This window comes from Acanthochromis polyacanthus, chromosome 14, assembly GCF_021347895.1.
Source record: "Acanthochromis polyacanthus isolate Apoly-LR-REF ecotype Palm Island chromosome 14, KAUST_Apoly_ChrSc, whole genome shotgun sequence".
In the NCBI taxonomy this organism is placed as follows: Eukaryota; Metazoa; Chordata; class Actinopteri; family Pomacentridae; genus Acanthochromis; species Acanthochromis polyacanthus.
In genome coordinates this window covers 26,215,693-26,237,290 of record NC_067126.1, presented here as the reverse complement: position 1 = coordinate 26,237,290, position 21,598 = coordinate 26,215,693, and the positions used below count along the sequence as shown (strand labels likewise).

The 21,598-nt window shown below is 39.5% G+C and overlaps 1 protein-coding gene across 1 annotated transcript in view; it reads left to right on the top strand.

Moving 5' to 3' along the window:
* The window catches only part of LOC110958618 (ephrin type-A receptor 6-like), a 176,862-nt gene that overhangs the window by 119,646 nt on the left and 35,618 nt on the right, over window positions 1-21,598 (top strand). The window contains exons 6-7 of the mRNA XM_022205234.2: window positions 18,836-18,960; window positions 19,356-19,518. Of these exons, the coding sequence (XP_022060926.1) occupies window positions 18,836-18,960; window positions 19,356-19,518 (288 nt within the window). The remainder of the gene's footprint in view (window positions 1-18,835; window positions 18,961-19,355; window positions 19,519-21,598) is intronic.

Sequence of the window (21,598 nt, the reverse complement as noted above, 5' to 3'; positions counted from 1 at the left end):
AGTGCGTGTTCATAGAGACCTGTAACACTCAGTGGTGGATTTCAAGGAATGTGTGGAGAATAAAACCTCAAAGCTGCAGTTTCACTTTATAACAAGAGATTACAAAATGCTACCACCAAGTAATAGTCGGATTTTTTGATATGAAAACCATAAAATAATTGCTGAACTACTCTTGTACTTCTGCTGCACCATAACACACACAAGGGTGGATGGATGCTGTCAGGCAAGCGCACTTAGACTCCAGTATATGCATATATTTTAAACACTGTGTGATTTTCAATGTAGCTTTTGCTCTTTCCATTTTCCCTGAAGTCATTCGGAAATCTGCCAAATGGTGACACTTTTCTATGACTAAAACCCTAAAGACTTTTACCTCTTCATTCTATTTCCCATTGATGAGCTAAGTTATTATGCCCATATGGTGCTGCAGTCTTCACTGTTTTGTCCTTTAAGCCATTCAGAGAAAGGCTTTGTCCAATTACCCTTCGGATGGTGCCTCCACTTGAACGCCCCTGACCTGTGCTTATTCTTTTCTCCACATACTCTTGGTCTCCCGTGGCTTTGAAACATCTTCTTGCTGTCTGCAGAGAAACTTCTTTTTTGATTTATATCTTTATATACAAAACTGAAAGTAACAACAAAATACACATTATAGCAACACATGACACAACAGGGGGGTATTCAATAGAGTGTCTCAATTAATTATTCATTTGTTATCAGTGTAAGGTTTGATCTGCATCAGGGGAGCCAAGATTGCAAAATAAACTCATGCAGATATGCAAGACTGGAATGAATTTCCAAAACTGTTTGCAGTTTGTCCCAGAATTTAATTTATTAGCATAAATATAGCAGTTATGTGTCCCTTACCCAAAAGGCTGAAAATTTCAAGTAACCAAAATTCTATTACAACAGGTTTTAATTTACAAATCTTCCAATTTAGAAAATCAATGTTTTGGTGAGTAAAAAGCCTTTTCCAGTCTATTTTTTAACCATTACTCTACAGTTCTACTGTGACACTCAAGTTATGTATTATAACTTTATGGCATATTTAACAACTTTTTCATTTGAACTGTAACCTTAAAATCAACTCGTATTTCAACTCGCTAAAAGTCTATGAAAGATTTGAAACTGCAACAAAATGCTGCAAAAACCCCACAACTTCAACCTTCACTGTTCACTTCACTGTGCTCCAGACCAATACCGAATGTCAAATCAATCACTTTGACCACCAAATAACAGAAACTACAATATATCCATTGCTCTATTTAACACCATACGACTGTATTAACAGTACAGCAAAGCAAACAGCTCATCAATTCAATTCTACACTATACTGGATTACTAATATCATAGGGAAGGAGAAATATGTTCAAGAGTCACTAATTGTGGCACATACTTGTACCTATGACATTCTACATTGCTTATAGACAGAGGGCATGGATCTAAAACACTACAGGTTACATGTAAAACCAACCGATGTATAGTAGCTGAACAGCAAAAGAGAAAACTATGCATCTGTATGAATTGGTTTAGGAGGTATTGGATTATACTGGAAGTGCTCAAAGCAAAATAAGACTCTATACATGCTGTAATTCCCTCATAAAACCTTGCCAGGTGGGAGAACTCCATTATGGAGCAAAATGTGGCATTAGCCTCTTATTATGGGATTATTAAACAGCATGACTTTTACTTCTGCCATGAATACTTCAGGACAACACCTGCGCTGTTAATTTTGATAGACACTCGGGAAGACAGACACTGGTAGAAGTCGTATTTATCCTTATACAACATCACAGATGTGGGACAAGGACACGGGAAATAGGACATACGGTGGGCTGCAGGCTGATGCAACATGCTGAACGATGCAGAAAGTAAGAGCAGAAGCATGTGATCCAGGCTGCAAAAATGAGAATTGAAAAAGCAAGATGCTAAACATGTGATATTAGATGTAACACCAGCCTTACCAAGTCCTTGCAGATTGTATGAATTGACCTATAGAAACAATACACTAAAACGGTTATTATTGGAGAGGACCTGTTGTGAGAATATTAAAATAAAGCATCAGATGCACACACACACATTTGGATTCTGTCTGCTGCCACTTATGTGTGTGTGTATATGCATGAGTTATTGTATTTTTCATGAACAGCACCTGAGTGTGTTGAGTAATTGCATTTTCCCTTCTCATATTGTTATCCATGCTAGAAGGCAAATCCAGCCTCCACTGTTACCTGAGTGTGTATGGGGATTTAGCTGTGATATTGTGCCTTCAAGATTAGCTTTTCTTCTCAGGATGTATAAATATGAGAGTTAAAGCTGAGCTTATTGATCTGGGAGTTTGGGCTGGAGTGTTTATGGGGTTACTGCATGCATTCACTTATATTTTCACTCCATCCTGTCCTTTCCTACCCAAGTGACATGTCGCCGATGCAGGCTTGCTTCATATTCTAAAGTATATTGATGCATATGTCATTATCGTACATGCATGCATGTGTATACAGACACAGCTGAAAGCATATAGACACATGCACAAGATAAATAACATTTTATTTTAGATACAGAACGTGAGCTGAATCAGTGCCCTGCTTTCCTCTTTGCTGTTCAATCATTGCTATCCTATCGCAAAGCGCACACACACTTGCATGCACACACATTTAGAGAGAACTTTTGTAGACGGAATGAAAGCAATGATGTGGAGTCAAGAAGTGGGATATAGTTGCAGAGAGAAAGGAATAACGAGTATGTGTGTGTGTGTGTGTGTGTTTTGATGTGCACGTGCATGCATGGCTGTGTATGTGTGTGCATCGGTATGACAGCCTTCAGAGCAGCACTTCTTGGCCAGCTGATTCTCTCCCATCTGAGATCCTCAGTGAGGATTATAAAACCAATCAGCAGACGGTGATTGCTGCAGCCAGCCTGTGATTGGATCACAACCCAGCCGCTGCCAGCAGCTCTGCAAAGAAAAAGAGTAAGAGAAGAGGAGAATGAAACGCAGGGAAAGAAAGAGATGAGAAAAGAGATAAATAAAGACAGCCGTCAGAGGGAGGCTGCTGGTGAGAGGAAGAGAAACAGAGAAGATGAGACAGAGAGAACATAAGATCAAGATCTTGAGTATTTCCCATCAGCCAGGCTCTCCATGTCATATTTAGTATCACTAGCACAAAATTCTTCCCTGGGTTGGTTACCTATCATGGAGACTACTTTAAATCTTCCCTTTTCAGTTTTCTCGTCAATGTGCAGGGTTCTTACAGCATATGTCCTTGTTATCCTCGCACAACCCTTTCTCATAGAAATGTGTGTAGAAGTTTTTGTGCAGCGCTTTAATTTATGTATCCTACATCATTGTACAAAAAACTGCCACCCTGACACTATATTTGTGCTTGATGAGCCTTCAGTAGACAACAAATGGACTTCTTTTTCATCTCACGTCTCATCTGAAAAGTTTACTCAGCTCTAACTGACTGGTGAGAAGTATTTATTCTTACCCCAACTCACATGAGTCCAGGCTCATTAACAACCCAGAAGACATGAATCAAAGTGCTAATGGTGATGAAACCGCCTGGGGATGGATGTCAGGAATGCATTATAAGTGGCTGATAAGTGGTGTTTTAGACCACCTACCTGTTTAAAGATGGCTTTTCCAGTTCAACATAGATTACTTCCTTAACTCCTCTCTCAAACCATCTGTCATATCTGTCCAGAACTATTGTCTTCAGAGGAATGTTCTTTATCCTTTATATGCAGGTGGGCTGCTGGGTCCTGTCCTGAGGAGCTCGATCTCCTGTGTTGTGTCATTAAGGAACCATTAAGGAAGTCATTTGTGGTAAACTGGGAGGTGGTGGATGACAACACTTATCAGCCACCTGTAATACAGTCCTGACTCCTCTCACCAGGCAGTGTCACTGACAGTCACACCTTAAGTTATGTGAGGCTCAGATTGGTAGCAAACCATGTGATACGACAATGTGTTAAAACCTAGTGTGCTGCCTTTTAGGGTGCTGTTGAAGTACCAGTGATGATTTACTTTCTACATAGATCTGCATAGGATGCTTTCCACACAGATCTCTCTCTAACATGGAGAATGAGAGCAGTTATGTGAGAATGCCTTTTATTGACAACAGCTCTGCATTTACAAGAATCCCCTTCAAACCCTTGACTTTCCTCCTGTTTTTCTAAATCTGCGTTTCTTTCTTGTAGACACCGTACTTTCAATATATTAGTCATTAACAGAGGGACACCCACACACATCACCATTCACTGATGACACCGCTGTCATTGATGCATTAATTGTGAATGATAAGGGACCTACAGAGCGGAGGTGGCAGATCTCTTGACACAAGTACAGCAACCTATCATTGAACACTGTCACAACAAGACAAACGATGAATGTGGCTCTTCATTCATTCAAAAATGCCTTGCCACTGAATGTAATTCAGTCATTACGCTGCAACCTACATGTGACTGAGTAAACAGTTTAGTTGTACAGAAAAATCATTTGTTGTAGATTTCGTTCATAGTTCCTTGAAAAGACTGACTAAAATGAAAATAAAGTGGCACATTAAAAGAGCTAGATCTGACATCTGCTCTGTGTCACATTATTGTTTAACCAAGTGATGTCTTTTTGTTCAAGTGTTTTTTTACTGTTTGAAGCTGATTTGAATGTAAAGGCAATGGTTAATTCAGTGGTTGGGGCTTTAGTCTCACCGCTACAAAGTGCTAGTCTTCAATCTAAGCCTTTCTGTTTGAAGTCTGCATGTTTTTCCTGTGTTTGTGTAGCCTTCCACAGGGTCTCTTAAATTGTTATTGTCAAAAATACAAATCAGGTGGTCTGATGACAATTGATGAATATTACCATAGGTGTGTATTTGGCTGGTCAGTCTTTATTTGTCTGTGTCAATCTTGTGATGAACCAAAGACCTTTCTAGGTTGTTGTCTTGCTTTTTAGCTAAATGCATGCTGAGATATGCCCCAGCTCAGTAAATTAGGAGTGCTATAAACCAGACTCCCCATAGTCTTCCAAGAAAGAGAGAAATAAGCAGCTTGGAATCGACATGAATGTGTTAATGCAGAGAGGTTCATTTTTTCTAAGCAAGTACTACACTTTGAAGCTCAACATGAGGTAATAATGTGGACTTAAAACATTATGTTAACATAATTTACTGTGTAATTTGATTTGCTCACCCTGTGTGGTGACTCTCATACCTGCATATAAATCAAAGCGAGCGAGGAAGTTGCTTGAGGTTTACATACGTCACTTTAATATAACTGTTCTTACTGTCATTTCACATATATGGCCTCAGTGTTTTGTGATCACATTAGAAGGCGTCCAATGGAAAGTGACTAAATCGTTCAACACTTCATCAGCAGCTTATAATTAGATTAGACAGGATATATTTTTGAGCAATATGTGACTTTGGGTTGTATACTGGTAATACTTCTGTGTTGGAAAAAAAATGGACACATTTAATTGACTCGCCTCAGAATTTCATTGTAAAATACAAAACATAGACTAGGAGTGTAGTGTAGACCATTTTCACTTGATATGTAATTAAGCAGCATCATATGCAAGGTAGCTGGTAGATTAGCTCTACATATTATAGCTATAAGAGTGTAAATGTAAAATAGGCCCTGCAGTCATGAACAAGAGGGCTCCGGCACGTTTATAAGGGTATGCACATAGCAAAATGAGTGTGTATGTGTGTGTAGATTTAATAAATGTGTGCACCTGTGATATGATGTTAGCAGGTGTTTGCTCACTGTGTTTGTTGGCAGGTTTGTTTAGCTCACTTCCCATGAGGCTTTATGTGACCTGGGGCATCTGTTGCCCCCTGCCCATTTTCTGCCCTTCAGAACCCTCTTATATTAATGCCCGTGACCTGCTACTACCACACACATTCTCTCTCACACACACACACATAGAAAAGCTCAGATCAGTTCAGTTGGAGCTGAGAAGAAAAACAACAGATGTTGAGTCAAAATTGAGAATACATGAGTTGATTGTCATGTATCACACGCACCATAAATGATAAATGTCTGAACTTTGGCTTATCTTAATGCTGCACTTAGGCAGAGAGGTGGGCGTATAATTGTCAGGCTGTTATTGATCACACTGCATCATGTTTGATTTGGGTATATTTTGTGTACTGTGGAGGAAATGAGGGCTAGAAAATGCAGAGAGCAGGTGAGAAAGGCCAAGTTATCACAGCTGGGCTCAGTAGGGAGATCTGTACCTAGCTTGGCCTTGTATCTGTTTATCTGTATTCAGGTTACAGCATACAAATACTTACCTGCTTAATATGGATAACATCAGATAAGCAGGCCGGGGACAAAGTCATTCAGTTAACTCAAACTTTAGAGACACTCGTAAAGGATTAGTTTAAAATTCTTTGGAGTTGGGTATGAACTCCAAAGTAATAAGACTCCCTTGATGCAGTGCAAAATAACTCCACATCTAGAATAGTTGGAAAAAGGAACAAATTGTGGAGAGAGCAAAATCTATTCTATAGTTGATGAGATATTTCACTAAAAATGCAAAAATGTCAGCCTATATTGGAGAACGTCAGGGCAATCATAATCAAGATCAGTAAGGTTCAATATCTGGAAACCTTAATTACACATGGTAAATGGGTGCATTCATGTATTTAACGTCTATGTGTGGGTGACCCCAAACTTATACATTCACGTAAACACTAAAGCATATCAACCTTTGTTGCATTTTTTTACCTATGGTTTATTTAGTTTTTGTGAAGCTATCGTTGCTTGTTTGCTTGTTTTGGAGAGTTCATGACTTTTTTTTTTTCATTCAATCCATATTGAGGGAAGTCTTTCTCTATAATCCACCAGGGTTTTTTTAATCTCACCTTAACAATTTGCTTTTGGAGCTGTGTCTCTGCTGCTTTGTTTTATTGTGCCAAAAGAAAAAAAAACTTCATTGTGTGAACAGAAGGAGCTGGAGATTGGGCCACCAACCCAATCTTAGTGTCCCAATCTCCAGTGATTAGTGCACAATCACCCCAGTGTTCAGCCCAAATATTTGTACAATATTTTACGGCAGTCCATCCAATATTTGTTTTGTTTGTCGGGCTCGAAGTGGTAGAGAGACCAAACGACTGTTATCCAGTGTGATTAAAAGCAAATCACACCCTACACCATTTTTTAGGGAAGAGGGTTTGCAAATCACATGTGTAAAGAGTATTACCACTAAATGACAATAACAGCAAGGACACCAATGTAGTCGTTATCAAGTATAAGAATAGCTGAAGGAGCTGACCATCCTGCTACAGTTTAATCTATTAAAAGTTGCATTCATGCACATCTGATTTGGATGTTATCAGACCATTAAATGACCTGTTATCAGCACATTTATCTCTTTCATAGTTTTGATGTCTTTAGTATTAATCTACAATATAGAAAAAGCAAATGCTGCCTGAAATCAGCGAATGAATGTGACAGTCAAAATGAAAATTAGGTCACAAAATACCATGAAAATGTTCAGACAGGACTTGAACTTAAGTCTCTTGGGTGAAAGTCTGCCGACTCACTTTGTGAGAGCAGAATCGTGACCACACTTCCATTAAATAAGATGATAATGGAACACTATTAACAGCCTACTAAACGTACCAGAAGTTAGAGGAGATCCTTGCTGGCCCATATGTATGGGACAGATTTGCGCTGATAACATTTAATATCCTGATAGCATCCGAATCAGTTGCGATGACAGTGAAACTACAAATCTGATTGATAAGACACCCAGCATCTGGACTGCACTTTGCGTCTTTTTGCTTCAGGTTTTGAAGGCCATCAGTGAGCTGCCCACATGTACAGTATTGTGTGTGGCCATATATATCTTCAGCCAGCTCCCCAGAGCCCTCCAGACATACAGTAAGTCACCTATTCACCAGTCAGCGTTAAGAATAGCTATTCCCTAGGATCGCTATTCAGCAGTGTTCAGAGCAGGTGGAGAGTTTGAAGGAAAAGAGATTAGCTATTTCTACTCCACAAAATGATTTATGCTCAGACTTTTATCAGGAAGCTTCTCCCCTCCTGCAAAGATCATTTCCCCTGACTTCACCTCACAACGGGAACTATTTTAAGCATTGGCTCATTAATACAGAGTGATTGGATTCATTGTTCTGCAATGCTGATGGATGTTCTCTGAAGTTTTCTCTCTCTCAACTCCCACCTCAATCCCCTCTTCAATCTTCGGGGTGAATTTCCTCCCAAGAATGCAGCCCCATTGTCTTCTGAAAGTTAGATAAATCAGTTGCCAATGCCTTTTGTCGGTTCAGTTCATTTAAATGAAATTGTATTAACCTCACTCCATCAAACCATTCATAATGACAGCAGTTCTAACGTAAATCTCCATGGACCTTTATACATTTTAACAACCGTTGAAGACTCATTCGGCTTAAGCTCTAACAGTTCAGCCTCCATTTTCACAGTGTGTTCACATGCATTCAGAGTAAGACATCAAGTGCAATGACAAGCCTCCTATTATCAAACCTGTACGCACTTGATGTGTTTTGCAATTCATTTGCTGCAATGTTCTTCTTGTATCAGTTTTTCTTGTGATATTAACCTTGTAACAGACAATCCTGCATCAGCAAATGTGCTCCCTTAATATTAATCATTCCAACCTTTTTCTGTTGTGACTTGACCTGGGCTGCTATGGTAACGTGTGCCTCATACATAAAACTAAAAACTATTATGTAGTGGACCAATGTAAGGCTCCACCTCTAGAAGTGCAGAAACATCCCTGCAAATGGCATTTTCTTTGCTCAGTAGAGAAAAAACTGTGACCTTACACGCATTTGATGAAGGTACAAGTGATTGGCCCAAGCGGGGGTTACATTATTCTTTACCACATTTACCATCGCCTTGCACATTATGAGTGCTTTCAAAGTACAGCCTTCTATATTCAAGCATACCCTTCGCACAGCATTGTATCAATTTTGTGTTCTATTTTAACTTTAACAGGACGGTTGACTTTGACAGCAGGCTCGCGTGTAGATGGCTCTGCTTGAAATTTGCTCTATAGGAAAGTGTGTTCTGCTGCAGTAAGTCTGCTGTGGGTGCTACAGCAGGGTCGACTGCTATTTATACTGTACCTCCACTGCAGTGGCGCTTCACTCCTCTCCCTATGCACTCCCATTTGGAGAGGAGATGAGAGGAGATTCTGAAGCTGCAGAAAGTTTTTATTCTCTCCTGATGTACAGTTTTATTTATGTGTAACAAGTCAAAGCACTTTTCTTCACCGCAAATTCGATTCCTTTGCAAGCAGGAACCCAATGAGACAATGCTAAAATTATTTGACAGCAGACTGTCTACTGAAACCCATAATCATAATCATCTGAAACGTCATGTTTACTGCCATCTTCATCATTATCATTGGGAAATCTTGATAAAACAACTTCATAAATTCAGTAAGAGGCAAGGCGAACAGTATGGATGAGGATGTATTTTTTGTTTTGAAAAATCAAGTTTTAAAAAAATCTGAGCAATTTTTTTTTTTTTACATTTTGAAAATATTTCACTAGGGACAGTAAAACACAGCTTTTTTTTTGGTTACAAATTTTGAATTACAGCAGATTGAATTACAAGTTTATCCATTATACAAAAAATGTGTAATCAGTGAAGCTGGATCATATTAGATGAGAAGCAAAAGCTGAAGGACAAGTCTGGCAAAAAATATCAAAGTAATTAAAGATTAAAAAATGCAAAATGTGTTGTGTGTTTAATCTAAATTTACTGCACTGATGAATCAGACACCTCTTCTTTTTACCTTTTTACGCTCACAAATGCGAGAAGATTATGCACATTGACGTCGGTGTCGGACTATATCTGTGTCACTTTCCTATACTGAATGCTTGGTTTCAACCATAATGAAGCTTTTAAGTAGAAGCATGAGAAATGGACGGGGTCTTAAGGACAGGGACCGGCAGGGAAATCAGCTGTCAGTGGCCAGATACTTCCGTTCTTCTCATTAATTACTTTTGGGGAAAGAGAGGTGGAGGCCAAATGAGTATTGATTGTGGTGGGCCAGTATAGGGCCGGTTTCAGTGGCCTTTCCCACACGTCATTGCTTCTCCACATCCCCATTAAGTGGGAACAAGAGGGATCAGTGGCAAGCTGGGACCTTATTAAAGACAGGACCTCAGAGTGTCAGACAGGCTAGCTACCACACAAACCGTCCATACGTGACAGTGGGCAACACTTCTTTTCACTTTGTATCTCTCTGTCTGTCTGTCGTTGAATACCCTCGCCACTGCTTTAGTGCAGATTGTCAATAAGCGGATAAAGGTTTAAATGTTGGTGGTTCTTTGCATATCAGGTGCTGTTTATGTCAAACTTTGTCTCCCTAGGTTTCTCTGTTTGATTGGATTGCGCTTTGTTTTCGCTGCTGTTCTTGCTTCTGTTTTCTCACTGCCACACTCTGTCTATCCACACCTCAAAGCTATAGCAAGAGTGTAAAAATGGCTCAGAACTACCAGAAAGGTATCTTCCTTTTCTCTTTTCCTCACCACCTCCCCAGTCTCTGCTTTTGTTGCGTGACTGATGATTTTAATTACCTGTTAACTCCCTGTACTCAGCAGATACACATGATAAATGGTCCGGGAGGCTGTTATAGCCACCATCTGGATGGGGCAAAGGAGCCTAAGGAGCTTTTCTCCACTGTCATACTAACAGACAGCCACCACAGCAGGAGGGGAAGGTGGGGGATTGCAGGTGTGCCGAGGGAAAACAAGAAACTGTCCCAGTTTAGATTCGGTTGACAGCTATTTAGTGTCATAAGGGTCACATCCATTTTTCCTTCCTGAGAATGCAGGGAGCGACAATATGCCTGGAGAAAAGGAAGGCCATATCACCACAGTGGGGGGAAGAGATTGCTGTTGACGATTGGCCAGCAAATTGCAGCACTTTATATGGAGATTGTAGTGAAAGAGATGGAGGAAGGATTGTGAAGCCTCAGTGTCAATAGTGGAATGGATTCAAAGCAGGCATTATGTACTCACGCACAGGTGCTATGCAATGACCAGCAAGGTCTTCAGAAGTAGCCAAAAAGTCTACAGCAAAATAGCTACAAAGTGGGAGCATCACAGTAACTGATGGAAGAAATGGATAGCAACTGTACACAGGAGATAAGCACTCACTGATAGAAGTAAAAAAGCTACCATTACAAGTACATATTAGTTATTAGCAATATCACGTTTTTCATCCATTTCCATTTTAAATGTTTAACATGCTCTTGGTTTAACAGAGTTCTTTGTGAAAACCTCCTACACACGTGGACAAAATTGTTGGTACAAACATCTTAAAGGTAAAGGCTATAAGACCATCTCTAAACAGCTTGAAGTTCCTGTGACAACAGTGGCTCATATTATTCAGAAGTTCAAGACCCACGGGACAGTAGCCAACCTCCCTGGACGTGGGCGCAAGAGGAAAATTGATGACAAATTGAAGAGACGGATCGTTGGAATTGTATCCAAAGAGCCCAGAGCAACCTCCAAAGAAATTAAAGGTGAACTCCAAGGCCAAGGTACATCAGTGTCAGATCGCACCATTCGTCGTTGTTTGAGCCAAAGTGGACTTCATGGGAGACGACCAAGGAGGACACCACTGCTGAAAAAAACTCATAAAAAAGCGAGACTGGAATTTGCAAAAATGCATGTTGACAAGCCACAAAGCTTCTGGGAGAATGTCCTTTGGACAGATGAGACCAAACTGGAGCTTTTTGGTAAGGCACATCAACTCTATGTTCATAGACTCAAAAACCAAGCATACGAAGAAAAGAACACTGTCCCTACGGTGAAACATGGAGGAGGCTCAGTAATGTTTTGGGGCTGCTTTGCTGCATCTGGCACAGGGTGTCTTGAAAGTGTGCAAGGTACGATGAAATCTGAAGACTATCAAGGCATTCTGGAGAGAAATGTGCTGCCTACGATCCAAAACACACAGCCAAAAACACCCAAGAATGGCTGAGAGAAAAGCGTTGGACTATTCTAAAGTGGCCTTCTATGAGCCCAGATCTGAATCCCATTGAACATATGTGGAAGGAGCTGAAACATGCCATTTGGAGAAGACACCCATCAAACCTGAGACAACTGGAGCTGTTTGCTCATGAGGAGTGGGCCAAAATACCTGTTGACAGCTGCAGAACGCTCATTGACAAATACAGAAATCGTTTAATTGCAGTGATTGCCTCAAAAGGTTGTGCAACAAAATATTAAGTTATGGGTACCATCATTTTTGTCCAGCCCTATTTCATTAGTTTGTTTTTTTAAATAATTATGTTAATCAACAATTCAAAAGTGATGGCTGATTTTGATTATTTAATTTTCAATAAATTTTTATTTATTGTTACTTTTGTGAGTTTCAAGTGATTTCAGTGAGAATTGTGGGTTTTTCCTTCTTTAACTGAGGGGTACCAACAATTTTGTCCACGTGTGTATATCTAATTAAAATATCATTGTAAAAGCTATTCTCACACATCAGAGGAGCACTGAAATATGTGTATGTTGAATACAGCACATCATCAAAGAAGCTGCAACAGATAAAGTAAAAATTTCACTTTTATTGAACATTTTGATAAATGTCATTAAAAAAAAAACAACAACTGCAGTTTGTGGGATTAGAAAGCGTTTTACTTGATGAATAACAGTTTACTGTCTGACCAGTACCTCTGTAAAGCATCTCCAGTGGTTGCCTGGCAAACTCACTGTATGATTTGAATAATGTTGTTGAAGTGAATACATCTTCATCCGTCATTTATTTTTTTAATTGCTTTTCTGGAATGTAACCCTGGTAACCTAGAGGCTGAACAAGAAGCACCAATATGTCTGAGAGGGCTGCATTTTAACACACACTATGACATTTTCCAAGTAATTTTGGTGCCAAAAACTAACCAGACAGCAAGTAAAAACCAAAAGCAAACAAGGAGTGAAAGTGAAACTTAAATCAAACAATAATGGTCCCTCATAGCATGAGCCTGGTCTCCTGAGTGAAAGTCCTGTTGCTGACTTGTGCTTCACTGTTCCTTCATCAGACCTTGTAGGTCTTTCAAAGTAGAAACTTTTCCTGCTCATAGTGTTGCCTTTCAGTAAGACAATGTGTTTCTCTCAAAACGTGAATGAGAACGCAGGTTTGACCGTAATTTTTGAGCGACAGGTTGATTACATCCATCTGTTGTTTACCAAGCCTGCAGGAATGGCAGTGTCCCGTGTTGCGATTTTGGCATAGTGACCCAACCACAGTGCTTCAACTTCTGTGTTCAGAAACAGAATTTTGCCCACACAAAAACACACACTGATGGTATAGAACAGTGGATCTTTTTTCAAAATGCATTACGACCATCACAAAATCATTTCCTTTTATGACCACATGAAAGGAAAAATGCACCACTGAGCAACTTTCATTCAAATGACCGAGGCACCATCCTGTAATGTAGTGTTTAGTTCTGCAGTTAATGCACTCATAGTGGCTTGTTGTAACTGTACGGATCAAACAAACAATAAACAGCATATTCAGAAAGAGTCAGGCAACCTGTCCCCCCTCCGCCCCAATGCTAGCACCCTGCTAACACCACCTGTATCTACCTTCATACTCAGCACACCGTCATCAGAAATTAGCTTTTTGTCCAACTCTCAGTGAGAAAATAGGGAAACTATTCCTTAACATTCACCAAATATAGCCAATAAACAGGCCGGAAGATCAGATTCCCAGATGGATAACTCAAGAGTTTGGTGCCAATTAGACAGTAATATTAGTCATACTGGGCTTGTCTGAGCTGTCACTTCTTTGAGTCGGATTTCACAGCAACTCTCTATAATTAGACTTAAGCCCAGCAGTTTATTTGGCTCTTGTCTGGTCCCTGTGGTGTCTGTGTTTGTACTTGGAGTTCATAAAGCAGGACAGATGACCCACAGTGCATTGGGAATGACCTCCAGCATTAATGAAGTGTAATGATGATATTCCCCAAAGCAGAACCCATGTCCAATTTTGTCTCATGGTTTGTAAAAGCAGCACACACAAAACCACGTTCGCACACACCTTCCCGCACAGAGAATATGCATTCAACAAATGTGACATTGCTTCAACTGATTGCCTAAAGTCCCAGTGGTAACGTTGGAGACACCTTCAAACCATTTATTTATCCCTTTAGTTCCCCGAAGCAGTTATACAGTGCTTCAGAAACACTCCACGTACTTGACATTGGCAGGCAGCGATGGGAATTTAGTCAAACAGCATTGAATTTAACAAACTGGAATCAAATCAAATCGAATGCAGGTATTGAGCATTTAGATGTTTGCATAGCATGTGTGCACATGCATGTGTTTGCTCTCAGAAATCCTTCTATTCTCACGCCGAAAATGTGCACTGAAAACCAATTTGGATCCAGCGTGAGACAAACACAACCAGACACCTAGAAAACAGACGTATCAATATGACGGTTGTAAACAAGAGCACCTATATTGTGTATGTGTGTGTTTCTCTTGCACACTATCTCTCTATCAGAATTGAATCAGTGGAGTGTTAGGACATCGTTTAAGCTCTCGCGCAGCATCAATACTGGCTCTATTGATTTTTTTAAACAGTTAATGGAAGCCTTTAGGGCAGGAAAGCTAATTAAAATCATATGCAGGTCAAGCTCATTTAAGGACTCCCCATTAGTTTATGTTGAGCTTAACCACGCTTGACTGGAAAATCCATCCATCGGGCATCGTAATTGACTGGTGTTTCTAATGGCTTTCCAGTGCTTCTGCATCTCAGAGAAAGATAGAGAGTTCCTCTGGCAGATTTCATGCTGCAGCTTTAATAACCCGCATACAGAATCATTAAAGACAATTGACGTGTGTCTTGTGTCCTCAAAGCATCTTGTTACTGCCTGGAGACAGTGTTTTCAAAGACAGGATACCTTTGGAAATAAACAAGGTGCACCCATTGCTCACATAAAGGAGAACACAGTGCACTGGAGTGTCTAGTGTTTTTTCTCTGTTAGATTTTATGAGATTATTATGATATAAAAACACAGATTTTAATTTCAGTTGGGCTGCATAGTGTCAATGCTTTTTTGTAATGATTTTTCACTTATTCTTCATTGATTGTATTGATAGATATGTCCGTAAGTGGGCTGTATAAGATCTTTTTAAGGTCATGTCATGCCTATTGACTCATGTAAATGGGATTTTACTTTCTTAAATGTTATCCAAAATTGTCAGTTCAGATTTTTGGCTTCTCATCTTCATTTTCTAATGCATAAAATGAATTGAATCTCTTGGGACACCGCTGGCTGAGTGATTTTTTTCAACTAAGAACTAGTACTGATCATGTATTCAGTGTGATTCTTCATGAGAAGTCCACTACTTTTATAAATTATACAAAATCCCCTGCCTCTAAATAACACAGGATGCATTCACAATGTAAGCTTCCAAAGCTGGTCAAAGGTGAAGATGTGGACAGAATTAACTTATCTCATGGCATGATCAGGTGCAAAAATCAAATGAAAGCTTTATGTACAAAACAGGCCTCCCATTTAGGATGGATGGACATTAAGAAAAATCGCATAATTCGACAAACTGTGGCTTTGTGTGATTTCTGTCAGATGGAAAATCTGAGTGTTGTGTCATGATGACATGCAAGCAGAGCTGCCAAATTTCTCCTGCTGATTATATTCTGCCAGATGGACAATGGTCTCACTTATCCAGCAAACATATTGTTTTTAACACACATCGACTCTCCAACTCTTCCCGTGTTCTCACGTCTTGTGTGCCTTCACTTCCTGCATTATCTGTTCCCTTGTTTGTTTCTGCAGCTAATGTGAGGCTTGCGGTGGACTGATTTGAATCTGTGCGACAGAGGGAGATTGTATTTAGGCTGTGTTTATTGTTCCCTATCAGGGGCCAATATGCTAACAGCAGATGCCAGCGATCTCGCTGTGTCTTAGTCTGATGCCTCCACAACATGACTCTAGCCACAAACCGCATCGCCCCTGCCACCACTGCTGCACCCAGCTGGCATAAGCAGCAGAGGAACCCCTGCGACGTCACTGCTTCAACGCGGTGCTTCATTAGACGGCGTTCGATCAGATAAAACCCCCTCATGAGATGAATTTTCTCTGCCACTGAGGACAGACAGGAAAGAGGATGATGAGAGCATGCTCTGAGTAAAATGATCATAAGAGAGGTGATATGTAATAATATAGCCTAGTAAGATATCACAAGCTTTTGTTTATTCTGTTTATGGAAAAGCAAGGATTTTATTCTACTCCATCTGCTTCATGATCTTTTTATGCCAAAGACATGCATCCGCCCCTACCTGCCCTTTGAGCTTGCTGATTATGTTTATACTATTAACTGTTTTCAGTCACGCATGACATTATGTTGTTCGGGTTTCACTAGCGTTTCAGACTACCTACCAATTTTTAAATGCCTATTAAGCTGCCGATTATTAAGGAGAAGTCAAGCATTAAAATGCATTAAACATAACTTGTTCTATACTAGATGCAAAGTACACCTCACCCCTCCAGCCATATTTCATCGGTCACCAAGTTTTAATTCAGTTAAAATCATCGACCTGAGCTGTTGGCTGCTTGATTAACTGCATGTTTTAGTCATTTTCCAGCATGGATGTTATGAGTTAGTCAAGGAAATAATGGCCAGTATGTTTGTGAGCTGACTGGTTTGCTGCAATGTCTCCCTTCAATTCACAATTTTACTCACATATTGCTTTTGTGTATGAATGCAGTACAATCTCAGTACTACTTGCACTCCGACTTGACTCTCTTCTCTTTATACACTTACCCCTAGCTTAACCTTTATCCAGAGCTTAGCCTTTGTGCTCTTCTTCTGCAAAATATCCTTGAAAGTTATTCATAATCCTGACTGTGAGAGTCAATTTCAAGGACAGGAGGCTTAATATAGAACACACGTCAGACAGTTTTTCCTAAACAGAATGAAGACTCCACGCGGTGAATGCAAAAGTGTGTGTTTAATGTTTAAAGAGCACAAACACACACTGTCTCCCCTTTCAGAAACTTCTCCTGTATGGCTTCCTGCTCTCTAATATACTGGCAATCTGTTTCTTCCCATGCTGTATAAAGAGGGAAATATGAGGAGGTGCTGAAAAGGAACGAGAGGGGGACAAAGTGCAATAACATAGGTGTTCAATTTCAGCTTCTTCTAATAGATTAGGAGCAGTCGGTTGCTCAGCTGCTGGCTAACAAGCTCAAACCCCAACAGTCCACAGCTCTCATCCCATCTAACACCCGACCCCTAACCCCGACACTCTCTTTCCTAAATCCCCTTCCTGGATCCTTCATCTTTTCCCTGAACCCAAAGCTTCCGGCCCCTAAAACCCAACCTCAGTTAAACAGAGAACTAAAAACAGACTCCCCTGGCACACTGTTGTAGAAAAAAAAATGAGGGGAAAAAAAGAAGCGTGAGTGTCATCATTTCACTTTGAATACACATGAGAAAAGCAGGCCTACATTTTACATCCACGTAATGAGTCAGCTCTGTAACATTAGATGATATAATATATAATAATGACTCTCAGGGCAGTTACATCTGCTGACCTCTCTGGGGAGCTCAGTGCAATTATTTACCCAGCAAAAATTCATAGAGCAAAGCTAATGCAATTCAGTCCAAAGAGAAGATGATGTAGCTTATTCAACTTTGTTTTCAATTAAAACTAGATGCTCTTATGGGAAAGAGGAATAGCTATGTGGATGTTTTTCTCCGTGACTTCGAAAGATTAAAGCCCATTTGGAGGAAGAATAATTGAGCGTGAGCATGTAGGTGTGATGATTATTATTGAGAAGGTAGATATGTGTCAACACTGCAAACCAATGGAGATCCTGTTGTCTGTAGAACTCCTCACGCTGTATTCAGTGCACATTGTCATTGCAGTGGCTGCCTTCTGTAACTGGTTTTTCATAGATCAACAAGAATCTACAGCTCCACTACTGACTCTGTGAGGCTGTACTCAGAGTAAAGGGTAACAGCGTTAGCTTCCTGATGTTCGGCCCGTGAAGTTGGTTGTAATCTTAGCTTGACATGCTACCACTTGGTTATTGGCATAAACTACACTTGAGGTTGATGGGAAAGTCATTACTTTTACAAGTGTGTGGTCATAAACCAGCATTGGAAGATAAAAAGCTATTTAAAAAAAACTAAAATTTACTTGATGCATTACAACTTCATTCGAGCAATCTGTTATTTATGGACCACAGTAATGATCGACAACATAAAAAACACAACACAGCAGAGAACAAGTACACAATTAGTTTACAGCCATGTAGTAAAATTAAATCAGTAACATCATCTCATTTACCTCTTAACCTTCAATCATCTGCAGGCATGCATGCATCTGAAAAAAAGAGTCAAATGAATCATTTTTCCCTTACTGTCACACTGTCCCACATATGCTGTACTGCTATTGCTTGTTTCAGTGGTTCTTTATGTCATACAGCTTCATTACTAATGTGATATTATTACAGCAAATGAATAATTATGCATTATCCATACATAGCATAAAATAGTCCCTGCATATACAGTGCTTCAGTGCTTTGTATTTCTGTTTGTAAAGTCTGTGATACTAGACAGTTAGAAATACAGATTCACTGCAGAAATAGTTTGGATGTAAATTAATTCCACTTTTCACAGTTACTTCTTGCCACAGTGCTCTTCACAGTTACACACCCTTTGCACAGCCTGTCCTAACAAGAAACTTGTGCCAACATGTAACCTCAGTTCTTCTTTTTTTTTTTTTTCTCAACAAAGTCACTGGTGTGAAGATGCTGATAATGATGTGGAAAATGTCTGCTGTGTTTGCAAACCAGGTCCGTCTCTGGTGGGATCTTTGAAGAAGGACTGGGCTTCTCCCAACAGTATCGCTCTCTCCTGGCAGCAGCCCGAACAGACATCACTTCTTATCCTCGACTATGAGATCAAATATTATGAGAAGGTACTGAAGTGCTCCGTAGATGACTCCAAGGGCAGATAATATCGCTTTTAAAGCTGACTGGTTAATTCAATTACGCTTTTGCTGGATTATTAAATGCACTACATTATTTTAACAAGACTTGGGACAATTATGCAGAACGTCTGTGCAGTGCAACTACACAGACAACTACTACCATGTCTATGTAAAAACTCTGTCATAAAAATGATCTTTTGCCTATAGCTGTGCTTCTAAAAGTGATTAGAAGAGCTTATGAGCTTCTTTTTAGTGAAATGTGGCTAGAAAGCAGACCTTGTCACTGCTTGTGATGTAGGTAAATATAGCTGTCAGAGATGTTAGGAATGTATCACCTAAAATTCTAAGATTGTTTTTGATCATCTCTCCACTCTCTCCAACAGGAACACGAGCAGCTGAGTTACTCGTCGACACGCACTAAAGCTCCAAGTGTGATTGTCTCAGGTTTAAAACCGGCAACGTGGTATGTCTTCAGTGTGCGCACCCGCACGCCAGCTGGATACAGCTCCTACTCCCCGAAATATGAATACGAAACTACAGGAGACTGTAAGTACCTCAAACCATTCACAACACTGATTTGTCAGAATATATAGGTTTTTGTGGAATCCAGCTCTTTGATTTGTGATTATTAGCATGATTATTATCAGGTCTATGTTCAGCTCCAAGGTCCCAGTGCAGGTTTTTTCCACATGACAGTAAGTCATTTTGAAGGCAAAGTATGCAGAAATGAAGTAATGGCAGCAAACTCTTATAGTCAAGTTGGAAAAAACAAATAAAAAAGATCAGTCATCCGTTCTTGGTCCATTTTGTATGAACAGAGCACAGGCAGTCTCAAAATCCATCAACAAATTGATGGGCTGTATCAAGGCCATTTAAAAGATTTCCCTTTGCATGATGATAATAATTTGTCATTCAGACTGGCAAAGTTGGGTTCAATCTTTCACTAAAGTTTCAGCTTTAAAGCAGTGTTGTTTTTGCTTGTTCTCGACTCAGTAAGTCAGAGACTGGAGGTGTTAGCTGCACCCAGCAGTTCAGGGTCAAATTAAGTTCATGTCGCCTGAAGCAGCACCCATGGCCACTTGCATCATGGGCACAACAGCAAATAATAAACTTGGATATGAAACCAACTTAAGTTTCCATAGTAGGATTCTATCCTTGAGTTTATTTTACTGAAATCACCAGATGCAATTATACTCCATTTTCACGTCTCAATCCGAGCAGCAATTAGAACTCACGTTTCCTCATTAAACAACAACAGCAGTTATCACTGAAAAAGTGGTGTTAAGTTCCCATTTTCTTTAGCACATCACCAAATCAACTTGTACTCTATAACTCTGTATTATGGTCAGATTAATGAGGGATCCATCCCAGATTTATATGTTTTTCTTCTTCCCTGACCCTGTCCCGTGGGACTACAGATGGAAATTAGCCTGAAGGCTATAATCTGGCATGTTTACTTTCATGTTTTTTTTTTTCATGTCTGTTCATTAACATGCATTGTCCCAATCAAATAAATAAAGAAAAAAAAAAAAAAAAAAAAAAAGATTTAATATTAGATTTAAACAGTCAGTTATACACTAAAATTGTTTTCACAATTTCTGTTGACTCGTACTATTTGCTTTCATGTTAGATGTTTTAATTGCAATTTCATATTGCATTTTTTGTCTTTAGCAACAATATGAAATATATGTGATTGATACATACTGAAAAATATTTTCATTTACTTCATCACAGCTTGTTTTATTGAAGGTTTTCTCAGTTTTGTAGATCTTGATTAACCTGATGTATCACAGGTATATTTTGAATCAACATATCTTTACAATTTCTTGCATTAACCACCCACTGTAGGTCCTTTTCAACTAGAAGTTGTATATTAGATGAGGTGGGACTTGTAATAGTAGTAAGCCAGAAAATGGAGAAGAATCCTCAAATAGCTGTGAAGAGGTTATATTTTAACCTAAGTATGGTATCAGCCCTAAACACCAAACAGTGAATGAAAATAACACTTGACTCTTTTAACATTTAAAATGACAGTCCAGAATGGGATAAAAACCAAAATGTCCTGGATAAAAGTCCTTCATCACCTCACTTATGTCCTCCTAATGGGAACTTTGTAGCTCTTTGAAAGTGGAAGTCTTTCCTGGTATGTCATACTGTTAACTTGCCAAGAGAAAATTCATTGATTTGAAAGTGTACATAATTACATTTCATTGTTTAGAGACGTAATTCCAATACAATGTAGAGACAGGTTTAATGAAGTATGCATCACAGTATGTACGGCAAATTTTAATTATAAAACAATGTATTAATCAATGCTAAATTTTAGCAGTAATCTCTCTCACATCTTTCATGACAACTGTTGTTTGTTTTAAATTATAAGCTGAAATGCGCAAAGCCTTAATTTGCTCATTGTCTGCAGCTGGAACTCCCACTGAGATCTAACTGCAGCCAGATCATTTGACGTCTCTGCACTATGAATGTCATATAGCTCCAACCACAACCCCCGAACACGTTAAAGGTCACAATATCGATTACAATGGCAATCAAAAAATTGAATACCGTCAACAGGGGAGTCCTGCAATACAGCCTTGATGTTTGGTGTATTTTGAATCAATGTTTTCTCTGT